This window comes from Poecilia latipinna, unplaced genomic scaffold, assembly GCF_001443285.1.
Source record: "Poecilia latipinna isolate Pla-1442-1.1 unplaced genomic scaffold, P_latipinna-1.0 Scaffold200, whole genome shotgun sequence".
Lineage (NCBI taxonomy): Eukaryota > Metazoa > Chordata > Actinopteri > Cyprinodontiformes > Poeciliidae > Poecilia > Poecilia latipinna.
The window spans coordinates 285,409-303,654 of record NW_015112816.1 but is presented as its reverse complement, the minus strand read 5'-3'; the positions used below and the strand labels follow the sequence as shown (position 1 = coordinate 303,654).

The following is an 18,246-nucleotide window of genomic DNA, read 5'->3' as shown; positions in this document are numbered from 1 at the left end:
CAGCTGCTTTGGGTTAAAACGCTTCCTTGATACGAATGAAACCTCTGAGGGTAGGATTTTTTTCTTTCTGATATAGTTTAATCTAAATGCGAGCCGCTTTCTCGCCTACTTCAGCAGACGGGGATTCGGGAGTGCAGCCGCCAGCATGAACACGGAGAAAGACTTTTCGCCCCTGACGCCCAACATTGTGAGGGCTCTCAATGATAAGCTGTATGAGAAAAGGAAAGTCGCGGCTCTGGAAATAGAGAAGCTGGTGCGAGAATTCGTGGCCCAGAACAACTCAACTCAAATCAGACATGTGATCCAGATCCTGGCATCGGAGTTTGCTCTCTCTCAACACCCCCACAGTCGCAAGGGGGGTCTGATCGGACTGGCAGCTTGCTCCATCGCCCTGGGGAAGGACTCGGGTCTGTATCTGAAGGAGCTCATTGAGCCTGTACTCACGTGTTTCAATGACTCAGACAGCCGCTTGCGCTATTATGCCTGTGAGGCTCTGTATAACATAGTGAAGGTGGCCAGAGGGGCAGTGCTGCCTCACTTCAATCTGCTCTTTGATGGTCTCAGCAAGCTTTCAGCAGATCCAGACCCTAATGTGAAAAGTGGATCTGAACTCCTGGACAGGTTATTGAAAGACATAGTTACAGAGAGCAACACTTTTGACCTGGTGTCATTTGTCCCCCTGCTGAGGGAGAGGATCTACTCGAATAATCAGTATGCCAGGCAGTTCATAATTTCTTGGATCCATGTCCTGGAGTCAGTGCCAGACATCCACCTGTTAGACTATCTCCCCGAGATCCTAGACGGACTCTTTCAGATCCTGGGTGACAACAGCAAGGAGATCCGCAGGACGTGTGAGGTGGTGCTTGGGGAGTTTCTGAAGGAGATTAAGAAGACTCCCTCAAGTGTGAAATTTGCCGAGATGGCCAACATTCTTGTCATTCACTGTCAGGTTGCCGATGAAGCCAAACTCACGAATGATCTGATCCAGCTGACAGCTATGACCTGGATGAGGGAGTTCATCCAGCTCGCAGGCAGAGTGGTGCTCCCTTATTCTTCTGGGATTCTCACTGCAGTGCTTCCATGCCTTTCCTATGATGACAGGAAGAAAAATACCAAAGAAGTGGCCAGTGCCTGTAATAACAGTCTGATGAAACTGGTGACTCCGGAAGATGATGAAGACACAGAAGAAGAAAGAGGCAGGAGCATGGGATCGCCCTCTGCTGGAGAAGGCCAGCCCAAAATGGAAGGAGACGGTAATGACATGTTGAACGCATCCCAAGAATCCGTCGGTTTGAGCAATATCAGTTTCTTTACTCCAGCAAGTTCTGACCGACCTCACGTAACTCTGGACCTCGACGGGATTGTTCAGGTGTTGAACCGCCACCTCCATGACTCCTCCACTGGCATGATGACCCGCATAGCTGTCCTCAAATGGCTTTATCACCTGTACATTAAGACACCACGCAAAATGTTTCGCCACACGGACAACCTGTTCCCCATTCTGCTTAAAACGCTGTCTGATGAGTCTGATGAAGTCATCCTGAAGGATCTGGAGGTGTTGGCTGAGATAGCATCCTCTCCTGCCGGCCAAACGGACCAGGCCTCCTCTTGCGATATCGCTGACAACAAACTGGTGCTCAAGGTGCCAGACGGGCCCAAACCCGGACAGCAGCCCACCACAGCCTCCAAAGCCTTGGACTCCTCCCCGTCTACTCCCAGTATGAACTCTTACTTTTATAAGTTCATGATCAATTTGCTGAAGCGTTTCAGTCTGGACAGGAAGCTTCTGGAGAACAGAGGAGCTTTCATCATCAGGCAGCTTTGCTTATTGCTTCATGCGGAGAACATCTTCCACTCTATGGCTGACATCTTGCTGAAGGAGGAGGACCTTAAATTCGCCTCTACCATGATTCAGACCCTCAACACCATCCTGCTCACCTCTGCTGAGCTCTTCCAGCTCCGCAACCAGCTAAAAGACCTGCACACTCAGGAAAGCTGTGCTTTGTTCTGCTGCCTGTATCGGTCCTGGTGCCACAACCCTGTGGCCACTGTGTCCCTTTGTTTCCTCACACAGAACTACAAGCACGCGTATGATCTCATCCAGAAGTTTGGCAATCTTGAAGTGACTGTAGACTTCCTGATGGAGGTCGACAAGCTGGTGCAGCTCATAGAAAGCCCAATCTTTACCTACCTGCGTCTGCAGCTCCTAGATGTGGAGAACAACCCATACCTGATTAAGGCGTTGTATGGACTGCTGATGCTGCTGCCTCAGAGCCAGGCTTTCCAGCTGCTCTCGCACCGCCTGAGGTGTGTGCCCAATCCAGAGCTTATGAGAACTGTGGACGAATCCAAGTACATGGACTCTAAAAAACAAGCAGCCTGCAAGCGCTCCTCTCACACTCAGGTGGATTACATGGAGCTGCTGCAGCATTTTGACCGAGTGCAAAGCAAACACCTGGAGGTCCGACACCAGCGCTCTGCACGTGCATCCGATCACCATGACAGGAAGCTAATGTGACGTGTAATTTATGATTATTGAAGACAGAGTACATGTAATACAGATATAATATACTGAAAGAAATAATAATTATTAAAGCCAAAACGTATATAAAATTATTTGTTGAAGAAGCACTGGATATGCACCGTCAGATCAGCTGTGTTTTTTTGGCATTCCTTATCTTTATGTGTAACATTAGAAAAACTGGAAATGCATAAATCTCACCATGTAAAGTCCAAACTAAACCTCCATAACGACATATAACAAATAGCTTGTCATTAAATCTGCGTGTTAGTCGTGTTTGTATCCTATTGTGCAGAAGTACTACTAAGCATGTGTTCAAGTTGCCTTAATCATGTCCGCCAGAAACGGGAATATCACATGTTGATCATTGGCTCAGATCAGGTGAGGTTTAACTCGGTTCATGACTGGGAACTGGCATACTCTGTGTGTTGCTACACATTAGACGTTTTTACATTGCAGAACTTTTACTTTTATTGCTTGCTTATATATTGAACAACTTTTTTATATGTAATGATCTTCCATTGTTTTTTGTGATGTTTCACTGCAGTCATTCTGTTCGAAAATAAAGTGGACCATGTGATTTACATATTTTTTCCTGTGGTTATATTTTGCACTTCTCTGGTGATTACAATAACTCGGTAAACTTCTTTATGAGAAGTAAAACGAGGTTGCCACTTCCCTATAGTAAAATAATTCCTGTAATTCGTCTCCCGTTTTATCGCATTAATGTCAGAAAACAATTGCACATTAAACTAAAAATTTCAACCACATTTTAGAGGTAAAACTGCTTTTGGATATTTTTTATTGCATAGCATTATATTTTAGATAAAAATAGCTGTCATGCTCTAGAACTGACTTTGCAGCATAAAGAATTGCACCTGCCCTTTTTTTGGGCAACTATTTGGTTATTGCACATTAGTACATGCAGTTTACAGGTATGATAAAACATTCCGTCTTTCTGTCAATTATATGTTTTAATACATAAATAATCTGGTCTTTACGAGTTTGTAAAATTATTCAGATCTAACCTCATTTGTTGGAAAAAAAAAGCTACACAAAATATAGAAAACTTGACTTTGTTCTTACAATGATTACTCACAATTAAATGTAACAGACCTTAAATACACAAGACCAAATATGCTGCAGAATCCCTGATGGTTATTTCAAATCCAACAGAAAATAAAATGTTTAAAATATTATCCACATTCATTCCACAAATTGTGACTCTGAACTTTGAGTTTTACTTAAAATACTAAAAATAAACATGGAAAAGAACATGCTGACTGTTTATAGATGGAAAAAGTGAAACTTTTCAGTTTGTATTCAAGGAGGAAGTAAATGGTCTGAACTTGTATAACGCTTTTCCAATAATTTTAACCACTCAAAATGCTTTACACTAGAGTCACACTCACCCATTCACGCGCACAAACGCTCACACATTTAAACACCGATTCACAGATTGGTAGGCAATTTGGGGTTAAGTGCCTTGCCCAGGGGCACATCGACATGTGGCAGGAGGAAGCTGGAATCAAATCTAAAACCTTCCTATCACAAGACGACTACTCTACCCACAGAGCCACTGATCCCTGGCTTAGTGACTTGGTGACCTCTCGCTTTCATTATGAACCGAGTTAACCCATAAAATACACTGTGTAGTCATAAAAATAGTTTTTAGCTAGTTTAAAACTACAAAATTGTTCATTTGAAGTTTAATTTTCTATCAAAACAAACAAATGTAGATGTCACTTTGTCATTTTTCCAACTTGTTCTGAGCCGATGGTAGATTTGCCGCTAAAATATTTCCTTACATGCCAATGGTAATTTATAGTGAAACCAGAGTGGTTGACTCACTCTCCCCCTCTTCTCTGGAGCAAGACTAAATTGAACACTGAAGTACAAGCTAAAAAGAAAATAGATCTTCCTGCTTTATTAGAGATCCATGACTGCTGCACCGACCTTCACAGATGGAGGCTGACGAGGCTTGTCGGGTTGTGGATGAGTCTTGCTGCGCGGTGTGTGGAGAAACCTTCCTGGCTCCTGTGGTTCTGAGCTGCATTGGCTGTGGTAGTAGTTTTTGTAATTTTTGTTTGGAACAGTTCTGGACACAGCTTTGTGTAAAAGACTGCCCCCTCTGCTTTAAAGATTACCTTGGACTTCCATATAAATCGTGCAAGACACACGGTGAGAGGATGCTTCTGTTCTGTGCTGCTGATTTGGAGCCAGTCTGTTGTGTTTGCAGCAGATCTGGCCAGCATATGAACCATAGAGTGTTTCCCATAAGGGAGGCCTTCAGGAACCATGAGGTAGGTGAATCTTTTTTTCTTTAAAGCGTTACTTTTAGATTTACACATAACTAAATATTCTCAGTCAGGTATCTCAGGCTGAATTGTTTGGCTGAAAACATCTTAATAGTGTTTTCCTAATGCAAGAGTGTGTTCCCTGGGCTTTCGCACCATCGGCTCAACCTATTTTTGTGCAGCATTCCAGTAAGCTAATTTGGCCAACCAAATACTGGGTTACAAGGCACAGAAGGTCAGGCTGCTGTTAAATGCTTTTGAGATTAACAAATTAAACTTTAGGATGACTATGTTGCTGTGTGTCCTTTGCCTTTTAATTAATTAAGGTTGTCACATATTAAACTTGTGGTAGTTTAAATCAATACCCCATCCACAACTCAGTAGAATATCCCAAATTCAAAAGGTCAGGAATAAAATCTTCCAGATACAGCTTCTCTTTGCTATTTATATCCTCCTCCATACTCTAGATTTGATTGTTTTGCTTCTTTCATTACAACCACTTAACCGCTTTCTAAATAACAAAAGGGTCAACATAGCATTAAAGCAATTCAAGAACTATAGTGAGGGCAAATATTCCAGGACTATATATATTTTTTTATTTCTCTGGTTATCAGTTGATTCAATACTTTAAATGTAAAGAGAAGGGTTTTTACTTTAGCGAGGTGTTTATTTGAGAAAGGGCAGTGCTCCGTGTAGCATTACACTGGACATGTATTTGAGATCTGAAGTATTAACAGTTATTTCTGAGGTTAAGATGAGGCAGCTTGATGTGGGAGGGGCATTAGAGCCTGCTTTACAATCAGAGCGCTGTGGGAAAGAATGGCCACCAGACATGCTCGTTCTGAGGATGACCTTTCCTGTCCAATTTGTGGACATATTCTGTGTAAGCCAGTGGTCCTCACCTGCAGACACAGATTTTGCAAGGCCTGTTTGCAAGGCAACTGGGACACACAAGACCGCAAGGACTCGCACTGCTGCCCCCTGTGCTGGCGTCGCTCTTCAATGGATCAAACTGTGGTAAACACTGTGCTAGAGAGGGCCTGTGAGTCCTTCAAAGACGACAGGAGCAGGAGTGACCCAAAAACTTGTAAAGAGCACGGGGAAAACCTCACACTCTTCTGCTTGGAGGATCTGGAACCAATCTGTGGCCTTTGTGGCAAAGCAGCTGCACACAAGGGGCACAGACTCTATCCCATTGCAGAAGGCGCCCATGACTGTAAGGTAGGCATATTAATGTCACAAGGCTGGTCAAAGCATTGCTTCACAAGAGCAGACAGCAGCACATCCTTCACATAACGTGTTGAGTCTAAGTATAACCTATTAACCAGTTACTTTTGATGGCCCTTATTGCAGCTTAGATAAATGGCAAAATCCTTGTTGCTTAGTATTTGAATATTAAATGCAGCCAAGACATATTGTAGGAAAATGCACATGGTTTTTAGCCACCATGAATAAATTAATAAACTTTAAATATTTTACAGTTTTAATTTTATTCAGTGAAGACTAAATTGCTGGGAAAATGTGTTGCACATTGTTGGTTTTCCAACTTTTGTTTTGTATTCCTGATATTCCTATAACAGAGTATATTCCTATTCTAATAATAGAATTATATATTTGGTATCCTGTTGCTATTCAGGTCCAGGAGGGTTTGAAACTCGACTCCCACAAGGTTTTAGTGACGCTACATTCATTCATATCCTGTCCTTGCCTTTTTCCCTGAAGGCAACTAAACGTCCAACACACTAAATACATTTTTTTTTAAAATACTGTTAAATATCTTTAGTCTGTGCGTGACCTCAGCTTTGCTGACGTGACCCGTTCAATGGATCTTCCATAGTTCTTTGTCTTTGATGCTACTGTATTGTTAAGCTTTCCATTTAGATGGAATGGTGCTATGGAAAGGTATGTGGCAGCTGAAAGCCACACACAGTGCTGACAGCTTGGCCACCTGCCAGACTGACCTTGTAAAAGAGTTGATGCCCTGTCACTGACATTTCAGGAGGAGCTGAAGAGCGCTCTTCTGCCCTTGAAAGAGAAGCTACAGCTGTACAAGAATGCGACCGTAGCATGTGAGGAAATGGCTGAACACGTGAAGGTATGGTCAGTTTTCAGGGATGCTTCCAGAGGATGTTCGAAATAACCAACTGAACACGTCCCCTTGCAGAACCAAGCTAAACACACTGAAGCACAGATCAAAGAGGAATTCGAGGCTCTTCACAAGTTTCTTAAGGAGCAGGAGGCCGCTAGACTTTCGGAGTTAAAGGCCGAGGAGGATCAGAAGAATCTCATGATCAATGAAAAGATTGAGGAGATGAGCAATGAAGTAACATCGCTCTCTAACATTATCAGAACAGCGGAACAGGAAATGAATAGTCAAGATATCCCATTTCTGAAGGTCAGACATTTATATCAAGCCCATTCCAAGCAGAACTGAATGTGCATTCTTGTGCATATCAACCAGAAACTTATTTTTATATTGCACTTTTTTCCTCAGAATTACAAGGAGACAATCAAAAGGTATGTTTTTAAAAGTATGCATCGTTAAACTTGTTTTACAGAAAGAACTCTCAAACGCTTACTTTTGCAATCTCTTTTCAGAACCTGGAAAAAGTCTCCTGATCCACACATGTTGTCTGGAGCCCTTATTGATGTGGCCAAGCACTTGGGCTCTCTAAAATATAAAGTGTGGGAGAAGATGAAAAAAATTGTCAAATATAGTAAGTATAATGCAGAATATTGCAGCAAATTCAACAGGCTTTACTCATTACATCAGTAACTCTACTTTTTCATTCAAGCTCCAGTGATTCTGGATCCCAATACCGCAGCAAGCTGTTTCATCCTCTCCGAGGATCTCACAGTTGTGCAGAACTCTACCCAGATTTTCAAGCTTCCGGACAACCCGGAGCGCTTCGATATCAGCGCAGAGCTGCTCGCTGCCGAAGGCTACTTCACTGGACGCCACAGCTGGGACGTGGAGGTGAACAACAACACCTACTGGGTTTTAGGAATAGCCAGCGAGTCGATCAACAGGAAGGGCAAACACGTGCTGACACCTGCAGAGGGATTCTGGACTATAAGATATCGGAACGGAGAGCACAAAGCCTGCACCGCGCCCTGGGAGCCACTCAACATGTCTAAGAAGCCAGACGTGATAAGAATGGTTTTGGACATGGATAGAGGAAAGGTGACATTTTACGACCCGAAGGAGAGAACGCCCCTCTACACTTTCACAAATATCATCACACCAAAAGCCTTTCCGTATTTTTGTACCGCTTGTAAAGAGCATCCACTGAAAATTCTACCGGAAAGGATAACTTTGTCAACGGAGCTGTAAAGATTCTCTTCTCTTTTTTTTGCAAATATGGTTACAAAATAAATTGGAAACAGATTAAATTGAACAAAGCAAACGCTTTGAAATAGTTTAATAGCGTTACAGCAAAACAAAGAATTTGGGGTTGCACTTCACAAACCTTAACACCTATGTAATATCACACAAAGTTGTTACATAAAAACAGTCAGAAATGTGCGACTTAGCTTCTCTGCTGACAATTTATTTTAAATCCTTTTCGTTAAAAGCATGAAATGTGAAACAGATCTAAAGTTTAATAAAAGGCACATTATATAATAAAAATCTGTCGTTCGGTGGTTCAACAGTGTTGTTCAGAGGTACACATCTGACAAGCAGATTTAGTAATTCATTGCATTTAAAAAAAAAAATCACGATAGATGTTGTGGTTATGTTAAGGTTAGTACGGTTTTGAACTTGTAGGCATTCATACTGCATGTAAAAATCAGGTTTTTCCAACCTCATTAAAACAAGCCAGAGTAACACAGGTAAACCTACACAGTAAAACCTAGCAGCATTTAGCATTTCCTAGATGGGTAAATACCCCATAACAAAGTTTCACTTAATACTACAAGTTATATTCTAACACTATTAATGTAACATGGATCGTCCTTCAAATTAGCTGAGAAAGAAATCTATTGTAGGTACGACGCTGCTCAAAGGCGATTCAAAATGCTCATTTTGTAATTAAAAAGGAACTATTAAAGAACAAATACCCCCACATTACGTCATAGTGTGTTACTTATACAGTGTTTAAACTCATGTGTAACAGTACTCGATGTAAATAGTCCTCTTAACTCCGTTTCCTGAAAGCTGAACAGCCAAAACTGTGTTGCACCAAAACTGAATGATCCAGACACTGCTGCATGCATTCCCCAATGCGTTTCCCTCTGGCACCTGATTAACCTGTCTGACCGAGGCACTTGGACAGCACTGCTATGGCCGCACACACACGTCATAGAGACATTCTTCCCTCCACTATGGAGTTGTAAAGCTCCTCGTCCACTGGAATGTAACGGGCAGCTCGACCGTTCAAAAAGTAGATCTGGTCAGTTGTCAGCCGTGGGTCAAATCCCTCCCTCTGGAGTCTGGTCTTTTGGATTTTAAATGTACCTGTACATGCATGTTTGGATATATAATATTTCATTAACAAGGAATTGCCAGCGATCATTATTATCATTTTATTTAGGGAGAGAAAATGCTGGGTTATTTTACCTGTGGTGTCTACCTGCGGGGAGATTCGCAGGAACACTGGGCGGGCATAAGTAGGAAGTGATCGCTGAATCTTCTGCAAAAAACTGTCACAGTCAAACTTCCCTGTAGCATCTGCGATGGCAGCCATGCCTGCTTTACCTTCCACACCTGACGCAAAATTACAGTGACAGCAATAAGACTAATGGGGAAAGACCAGGAAGTGGTTGCAATACAAAAAGATCCTGCAGTTCACCTGGCACTGCTACACCGTACACGGCCACGTCGGTTTGATCCAGAACATTGCTGAGTATGCCCTCCACCTCAGTGGTGGAGACATTTTCCCCTCGCCAGCGGAAGGTGTCCCCACTCCGGTCACGGAAATACATGTAGCCCAGTTCATCCATCACCAGTACGTCTCCTGGAGTAAGCGAAAAGCTAATTAGCTGCAACTAAAAACACGACATAATGTTTGTGAATAGCCAACTGGTCACATCACACTGTGCGCTGACAAAAAAAAAAAACAGAAGTTTTGTGATAACCTGATAAATAGGCAGAATCATTTTTCCTGAAGACATTTTGAACAATCTTCTTCTTTGTAGCATCCTGGTTGGCGTAGCCATCAAAGCGCCGTAGTGGGTCCTTCTGGTTTATACGACCTACCAGAAGCCCTGGTTCCCCTGTAAAGCATGGAGGATTTTAATGGTGTACATTCAGTACAGAACAAAAGACTCAAACTGTATTGGACAAACTTGCGATAGCATTAAAGCAGTTTATTACCAGGGCTGCAAGGGACACAGAGACCACGGCTGTCCCGAATAAGCTCCATGGTTTCCTCATTGACCTTCACCAGCCGGATGGGGTACACGTAGGGCAGAATGCGACTGTTAAATCCGCAGGCTCCCACCTGGCACAACATACTCAGCTAAAGTATCCAACCCATATCCAATTCAAATTTTGTGCGGAAACAGACAACATAGTGAATGCCAACCTTGCCATCCATGTTGGCAATGCTGCAGTTGCACTCAGTTGCTCCATAAAACTCCCCGATCTGTCCCACCCCAAATCGCTCTGTGAAGGCTTCCCACACACTGGGGCGCAGTCCATTCCCCACTGCCAGGCGAACTCTGTGGCCCTTCTCGGATGGCCGGACCGGCTGCGACAGGAGGTACCGGCAGATTTCCCCAATATACTGTACCACCTGCGAAGCGAAGTCATCAAAGGTTCTCTTATTTAAGTTAATTACTCATTAAAATGTGGTACGTTTGAATGTTGCTCAAACTGGAGCTCTTACGGTGCAGTTGTACTTAATGCAATCTTCCCAGAAGCGACTGGCAGAGAATTTCCTTTTCACTACCACAGTGAGACCATGGATGAGACACTGACCAACGCCGATGATGTTACCTGACACAGACGGAACGTCTTTAAGTAACAAAACTCAACAATTGATGTGAATGTGGATTAATTAAATGCATAAGGTGAGAATCACTTACCTGCAGAGTGATACAGGGGCAGGCAGTCATAGATGACATCATCAGGACGCATGCGGAAGGCAAAGTACCCAAAGGCGGCTATTCTGTAGTAGCTGTTGTAGAAAAATAAATGTAGGCAAAATGGATTTTCAGATGTTCTCATTCACAGTACAGGAACAGTAAAAAAAAACAACCTCTTAACAGCAAGGGTTTGTGGCGAGTAGTAGGTTGTTAAAACATACCGACTGTGGACCACAATGGCAGCTTTGGGAAGTCCTGTGGTTCCAGAGGTGTAAATATAAAACAGGCGGTCTGGAGAAGATAATGCAACATTGGAGATATTATTTCAACCCAATTTATGACACTTATTTCTATTTTCAACATCAATATAATTGATTTAATGTCCGAGGGAAATTAAATCTCGGCATTTGACTGTAAAACAAACACAAAAGAAACAGGTTTTTCAAACATGGACTTAAGAGAACATTATTTCCTTGCATTTGTTTTTTCTTTTTCTTTTGGTCTCTCCGTGCTCATTTCTCCAATTTAATCCATAATAAAAACTAAAGAAAACAACAGAATACACTTGCATGCTGGTGTTCTAAGTCATTTAAATTTAACATCAAAGAAGAGAGTGAAAATTAGATATCCACTGTGCTTTTTGTTCATAACAGTTTAATCAAATTTAAATTCACCATTTGAATGCATAGTTCTCTACTGTTTATTAAAATACATTATTATTAGTTTGAAATGACTAACTATGGGATCTGACAGTGATGCTGGGGTCATGCTGTGTGAAATTATTGCTCTGCAAAATTTAAATCTGAACTAGATGTTCTCATTTTGCTGGGCTTGAAAACACTAAATATAGTGCCCCCTAATTGGCTACCTCAGAGAAGCTCATGTTCAGATTTTTGGATTAAATCATATGTGAAAAGTACAAACAGCGGCTCAGGTCTCAACTTTCAAAACTGCATACGCAAAATCTGAACTGAAACAATATTCCAATGTCATCCGGCAGAAGTAGGAGATCAACGCTAATTTTGCAACCAAAATAATTAATTTGTTTCATTGACATTGAATAAATGCTGCAAACTCATATCTAAAATAAGAAAAAACAAGTCAACAGAGTAGATTTGATCAGATGGAAATATAATTGGTCCGTTAGAAGACTCAAATTTTCACAGCTCAAACCAATAAGGCATGACCCAAAGGAGATCTACACATCTTATTTTACTCTCGCTCTGCATGCAGTGCAGAAAGTCCTTTCTATAAATGGCTAAAAGCTGCTTAGGACAACCTCTCACCTCTCAATGTATAGACTTGTCTACTATAGTGTTGCAAGGGTTTTCTGTTTGGAATCTTTCTTTTTATTTTGTTTGCAGAAAAAAAATTATATATGAACAGCACCAATTGCACAGAAGATTTAAAAAATCCTTTTATTTCATGAGTTTATTTAAAAGTGAACTCAGACAGTTTTGCCACTCAGAAGCTTCAGTCATACGGAAGGAGGTCACATGGGTGAAAGAAGAAAGCTGCAGATATTCGGTCGCTTATGTAATCAGACATAATACAAGTGCAGATGCAGACAGCACACAGCTTTAGCATCTCAGAGATTAATGTGTTCTGGTGTAAAATGAGGGCCTCAACCTGAGATCAAAAGCAAAAGATGCTGGCAAGAGATTTTGCACAATACCAATGTTTTCACATGTCCAATCAAATCCCTAGATCTCAGATGCAAACGCAGTGAGTACTGCAGGTAACCCTTCCAAGTTACACCACGTCTGCCTAGAGAAATGGGATAAAATTTCACCAATGCACTGGATGAAAGGCTACAAAAGAAAGTTTGACTCAAATGATGTAATTCAAAAATCTACTCTAATCTAGACAAAAATCTAATTGTGCAGAAATTTCTCTCCTGTTATTCTAGCATCTAGAAATGTTAGTAATTCTACCCGATTTAAAAACAGGAACATTTTCTCTGATTTAATATCAGACAGTGAGAAAATTGGTTCAGTTAGTCAAACTGTGAAATCTTCATGTTACCAACATGACTCCACTGGAGAAGAGCTAATTGATTAACCATAAAGAATGTTATGATTTTGTCACCAAGCTATGGATGGTTTACTGAGAAGATGTTTTACGTTAGAGCAATTGGTAATGTTTGCCATAAAAACAGAAATAACTTGGGTTGATCCCTACTAACCATTCATGCCTTTCGGGGGAACACAAGGTGAAGGTGGGTGTCTTGATGCAGTGGCCAAAATTGGGTCCAGAGGTTGAGCATTCAGAGCTGTCAGACGTTCTGCGCTGAGGTCCCCTGTACAAAAGCGCACCACGGACTGGCTGATGGAGGAATTGATCTCCAACATGGCTGATCATAAAGGAAAAGATACGAGAAGTCAACAGAGAATATCTCAACTGTATGAGAACATGCAGTAAATCTTATGCTATATGAATCATAGTTGATACACATTTCAGAGATCTCTGTAACAAAGTTCATTCACTCCTTAAAAAAAACCCCTGCTCTTTTAAATGATGTACTTGTCTTCTGTCCTCTAGTGGAGGATTCAAGAATTACAGATGCCCTGTGCAAGTTTTATTTAAGATTCCAAGATGGCTGCCCAACCGTTTTAGAAATAGTTTCCATATAACAACTATATGAGAGGTGTTTGTCATTTTAAAGTTCATCAGCTTGTTCGGTTTTAGATAGTGAATATTGTCCAACTGTTGACACAATGATAACATTCATTAATGTATAACTCTTTGAAAAGGGAACCAAAACCAGTGCTAACCAGGAGGAAACGTGCTGATGCAAGCTTCAGTGTAACAGCCCCTCTTTCCTCTGCAGGATATGAGAAAACAGGCCCACATTTAAGGCAACCCACAATTGTGCTTCTTAAAATGATAAATGATGACATTGGCCACAAACCAAGGCCCCAGGCCGTATGAGGCAAAGGGTGGGTGAACGACCGGAACCAGTTTTTTAACAAGTTTGGTCAGTCAACCACCAGTCCCTGAGCTGTCACCTCCACCCTCTGTGACAACTGTCTGTTTCTATTCTCAGGACTTCACACTTTTCAGCTTTTAGACATCACCCACCCTCCCACAGCCCCTCTCCACCACCTCCAACTTGTTTCCACACTTCAGGTGACAAACAAGCTGCAAAAGATCAAGGCTGCAGGTCTGGGTAGCACTGACTCCAGAGGTGCTGTGCAGATCAACTGTGTGGCATCATGGGATCTATGTTCAACCTAAGCCTGAGGAAAGTGTATGATAAAGGTGCCAAAGACCAAATGGTAGAGACATCTGCATCTATTGACTGGCAGCCCTGACATTGAATCTGATGAAGACCCTGGAGAGAATTAAGCATTATAAGATATAACCAAGTAAATCAAACAAACAAACACTGCCATGTTGTCAGGACTGTTCAGTTACTAGATTAATATATTTTGCAAACTAAAAAAAAAAAAAAAAAAATCATTCTTAGAAACACTTTTGGTGATTATATGTTTTTTTTCAGGCTTACATAAGTATGAATAATAATATAATAAACATATTACCATAAAAATCCATCATAAATTATACAAATAATGTGTGAAATCCAGGTAGGCCATGTTTTGTAAAACATGGTATGTTAAAAACTTAGAATAATAGACAAAACCTCTGCATAGGAAGCAAGCGAGGCACTGTAGGGTTAATTTTTAGTTCAAGTCAGAAACTGCCCCAAATCGGCTTCCAGTGGTTGTTTTTCTACAGCTCAATTAAAACAAAGATGGAAATTTTGCAGAGCAAACAAAAAGGCATGCAATCTAACTTAAGGATGCATAAATGGAATTCTCAAGGCAATGTGAACACGCACCGCAGGTTCAGACATGCTAGAACACAAGTAATCTTCATACTTCAGGTTTTACATTCTAACTGTATACAAAATAATCACCCTACAGGTTTTAAAAGCTAACTGTATAAAATAAAATATGCAACCACCCAGTGTATATGTGGCAACCATCAGTGAGCCTGTGTGTTCTTCTTTTGATGCAATCATTTGGAAAATACACATTTAAGTGATTACTCTGCATCCCCTCGTGTACAGCTTAATTTGCTGTGCATTTATTATAAACAACATACTCAGGACTCATTGTTGAGGGTTAAGAATTAACACTATGTTTGAATTACATGGAGGGGAGTATTTTTTTTCACATGCACAACAAAAACTACTAATTTCATACATGAGGTCCACAAAAAAATCTACCTTTAATCAAACCCTAAAATAGTTTTTAATCACAGCATTAAACTACAATCTTACTGGTAAAGAATTACATGGGTAAACTGGTTTTATTTCAAGGCAGAATGTTTTCTGATCCGTTTTATTACGTAATTTCAACCTGTAGCCAATATCACCCTTAGGCTGAACAATAATTACCACAATACAGCTTAAGTTAACAATCCAGTTTCTACAATAGAATCTTTTATAAAAGCTGAAAGAACCAATTAAAATAAACATGAATAACTAATGATCTTTACTTTCAAAAGTTACTATTTTAACACCATTCACATAAAGGACAATCCATTTTCTACAAGTGTAGAGAAAGGTGTCGTCTCTCTCAGAGTTGTAAGAATGAAATTGCATCGTTCTTGTAAAGTATGAAATGTCCTTGCTGGCAAAACCTTTGTTCTTGCAGAATTTGAACAAAATAACTAATTTCTCTGTTCGTGCAGAGTATGTATTGACCTTGAACATTGCAAAACACCAGGAAGCACAAGTAAACAAGTAAAAATACCAGAAACATACTGATATAACCTGTGCACAGTTGTTTAAGTGTATACATTTGAATACAAGAATAAAATGATGTCCATCAAGTTTAGGTTTAAAACTATTCCCTCTTTTATAGAAATGTCTCCGCACACACTGCCCAACAGGCAACAAGCACAGTTTGTCTTAATGAATTTTGAAATCAACCGTTATCATTGTTAATGTCACTTTTTATTCCAGAAATAAAAATATAATTGTTTTATTGACCTGCGAAAACTACAGATAATTTATCAAAATTTTGTTTTAACATATGGAAAACAACCAGGCAATAATATCAAAGAATTTTTCTTTTTTTTGGGAGTCCCAGCTTTTAACAGGTTTTTAACATAGGTTGAGAGAGAAACATCATATTCTTTAAAATGATTCTTTTAACATTTAAGCTTTGTTTTTGTAGCTATTTGAAAGAAAATTAACTATTCAGGCGTAGTACTCTTTTGAAAACTGTTGATATCACACCTACTTCAAGAAATGTGCTATTGGAGGTTTATGACATTCTTCAGAGTAATACAGATTATACAGATGGTGAGATTAATCATACTCACCATCTGCCAGCTCGGCTCCGAACACTATGGCCCGTGACTCTGACACCCCAATGCAGTGCAGAAGAGGATCACAGCGGAGGCTGAAGTTAATAAGAGCAGCTTCTACCCCAACTTTTGCCAAGCCGAGCCACAGCGCCACATGTAACGGCCTGCTTTCCAAGAAGAGGGCCACCACATCCCCAGAGACCCATCCTTGACCTCTTGCCCAATGAGCTACAGCATTAGAGATCTCATCCAGCTGGGTGAAGGTCCATGTTTCCCCTGTGGCTTCATAGATCAGTGCCGGTTTATTTGGGTGTTGTTTCACGGTCTGGGCGAAGATGCAAAGAATATTGCTTCCATTGCGCATGTAGCGCCACAAGGCCAGCTTCACTCTCAGCAGCACATAGAGGCCACTGATTCGAATGAGAGAAGAAGAAGAAGAAGAGGGAATATTTGAGTGCAAAAAAAAAAAAAATTAGATCCACTTCCAGAGACATCACACCTTAATTTGGACGCATTTAACTTACTTGAGGTCTCTCTTTGCAGTACGTGCTGCAATGTAGAAGTATTTCCAGCTTTTGGTGCCCAGATATACCCCTAGGCCTGCTGCCAGACTCCAGGACCAGGACACCCCAACCAGACGCAGCAGTCCCAAAGAACCCAGAGAGGCTGACACACTCGCTGCATTGTGCATTCTTGTCACGGAGAGAAAGAAAAAAAAAAAGATGGGATTTACACAATACGTGGCTTAAACTGAAGCCTACATGGGTTCCTCTTAAAGGGCTGAAGTACTGCAGCGCAGGCTGGTACAGACAAATACACCCAGAAAACTTTGTTTTACTTATTATTAGACAAAAAAAATAGCTAACTAAATGTAAGGGCATGTTTTGGATTAACACTATAGTTACAACAACAGAAGTATCCAAGTTGTACTTAAGTGGCAACAGATACCTGGAGCCACGCCAGATAACACAAGCACTCATCGGAAACAACTTCAAATTGGTACACAACTTACCTATGAGTCAAATATTCTGCCGCAACGTCACCTTTCACCCAGTAGCTCGGCTCACTTTGTTGCTCTGACGGAAGCTTTCAGACTTTGTGCTCTCGCCGTTGAGAGCGCTGAAAACAGTTCACAGCGCTGTGTTTTGGTGGAAATCAGGAGTTTTGAAGTGTTTGTAGCGGTTTATCGTTGTTAGCGCGGCAGCTGTCAAGTACTGAGGAGTTTGCTAAGTTCAAGCTACAGCTCAAAATACGGGTAAGAGATTATAGCGGGCTGGCATCTGCTAATAAGCTATAAATAATAATAAACCCTGAGATAATAAAGACCCAAGAGAAAAGTATAAGATGTGGAGTGAATCAGGCTATTTTCTGTACTCCATATTGGAGAGAGCTGCTGCCATTTAAGCTCCGCCCACTAGGGGGGTGTGAGTTTTGTGGAGCAGCTCACCAATTGGCTAAATCCGGAGCCTGTCAAACAATTCTCTGTTCTGATTGGACAAAATCTGCTCCGACCACCAGATTTGCAGGAGGCTGCTGCTGAATGTAGGACAAATCATGAGGACACCGGTCCAGACTACTAACTAAAATGTTGTGAAATGTCGCTTGGATTGTCTCCCATCACTTATTCACTCCACGCTGCGCAGGCCCTTGGTATGCAAACTATGAACTGTTAAGCTATGCTGAAAAATAACAATAACATTTATATATTAACTTACAAAAAAAAAAAAAAAAAAAAATTGAATGCAGGCAGAAAGCCAAACCAAATAAATAAAAACNAGAGCTGTACATGTGTTGCATATATGTGTTTTTAAAGAAAGTTACTTTTTATTACATACCAACACACTCTCCATTATCCAAACTAAACCCTTCTTTGCAGGATCCTTGTGTTTGGAAAGGAAAAAGGATCAAAGCTGAAAAACAAACACAAAGTGTCACTCATTACTGCAGCCTATTACATTTTGACTATTACATCTATTACTATTGATTACTACAGTCATTGAAGGATACAGGGTATTTTTAAGAAAGTTTCAAGATTCAATAAGTCAAAACATTAGAGGTAGAGATATGATGAATTTTGAG

The 18,246-nt window shown here is 40.9% G+C and overlaps 3 protein-coding genes across 4 annotated transcripts; 2 read left to right on the top strand and 1 right to left on the bottom strand.

Annotated features, from left to right (window-relative positions):
* On the top strand, window positions 1–3,107 carry vac14 (vac14 homolog (S. cerevisiae)). The gene has a single exon (XM_015031203.1). It carries the CDS (start codon window positions 146–148, stop codon window positions 2,516–2,518), a length of 2,373 nt encoding a protein of 790 aa, XP_014886689.1. The 5' UTR covers window positions 1–145; the 3' UTR covers window positions 2,519–3,107.
* Window positions 3,108–4,401: 1,294 nt separating this feature from the next.
* Window positions 4,402–8,523, top strand: trim35-13 (tripartite motif containing 35-13). Of its 2 annotated transcripts, none has more exons than XM_015031196.1 (6): window positions 4,402–4,824; window positions 6,818–6,913; window positions 6,983–7,213; window positions 7,313–7,335; window positions 7,417–7,535; window positions 7,614–8,523. In XM_015031196.1, the coding sequence occupies exons 1-6, from the start codon at window positions 4,486–4,488 to the stop codon at window positions 8,150–8,152; spliced, it is 1,347 nt and encodes a 448-aa protein (XP_014886682.1). In that variant the 5' UTR covers window positions 4,402–4,485; the 3' UTR covers window positions 8,153–8,523. The 2 variants fall into 2 exon arrangements, with proteins under 2 accessions (XP_014886682.1, XP_014886680.1); XM_015031194.1 differs by lacking the exon at window positions 4,402–4,824 and adding an exon at window positions 4,905–6,039.
* slc27a1a (solute carrier family 27 member 1a) lies at window positions 8,227–17,880 on the bottom strand. Its single transcript, XM_015031193.1, has 13 exons — window positions 17,180–17,880; window positions 16,692–16,859; window positions 16,183–16,577; window positions 13,034–13,201; window positions 11,070–11,139; window positions 10,849–10,940; window positions 10,650–10,759; window positions 10,347–10,556; window positions 10,136–10,262; window positions 9,898–10,035; window positions 9,612–9,776; window positions 9,380–9,526; window positions 8,227–9,277 (listed from the first exon to the last, which is right to left on the bottom strand). Exons 2-13 carry the CDS (start codon window positions 16,856–16,858, stop codon window positions 9,120–9,122), a joined length of 1,947 nt encoding a protein of 648 aa, XP_014886679.1. The 5' UTR covers window position 16,859; window positions 17,180–17,880; the 3' UTR covers window positions 8,227–9,119.
* Between the last annotated feature and the right edge of the window lie 366 nt (window positions 17,881–18,246).

What these genes read in the sequence shown, in the direction of transcription:
- vac14 (XM_015031203.1), top strand. Translation starts at nt 146, where the DNA reads ATGAACACGGAGAAAGACTTTTCGCCCCTGACGCCCAACATTGTGAGG.
- trim35-13 (XM_015031194.1), top strand. Translation starts at nt 5,638, where the DNA reads ATGGCCACCAGACATGCTCGTTCTGAGGATGACCTTTCCTGTCCAATT. An exon ending in AAGGCGCCCATGACTGTAAG is followed by an intron (nt 6,040 to 6,817) that starts GTAGGCATATTA and finishes CTGACATTTCAG; the next exon opens with GAGGAGCTGAAGAGCGCTCT. An exon ending in AAATGGCTGAACACGTGAAG is followed by an intron (nt 6,914 to 6,982) that starts GTATGGTCAGTT and finishes GTCCCCTTGCAG; the next exon opens with AACCAAGCTAAACACACTGA.
- slc27a1a (XM_015031193.1), bottom strand. Translation starts at nt 16,858, where the DNA reads ATGCACAATGCAGCGAGTGTGTCAGCCTCTCTGGGTTCTTTGGGACTG. An exon ending in ACTGCAAAGAGAGACCTCAA is followed by an intron (nt 16,578 to 16,691) that starts GTAAGTTAAATG and finishes CATTCGAATCAG; the next exon opens with TGGCCTCTATGTGCTGCTGA. An exon ending in TTGCCAACATGGATGGCAAG is followed by an intron (nt 10,263 to 10,346) that starts GTTGGCATTCAC and finishes ATGTTGTGCCAG; the next exon opens with GTGGGAGCCTGCGGATTTAA.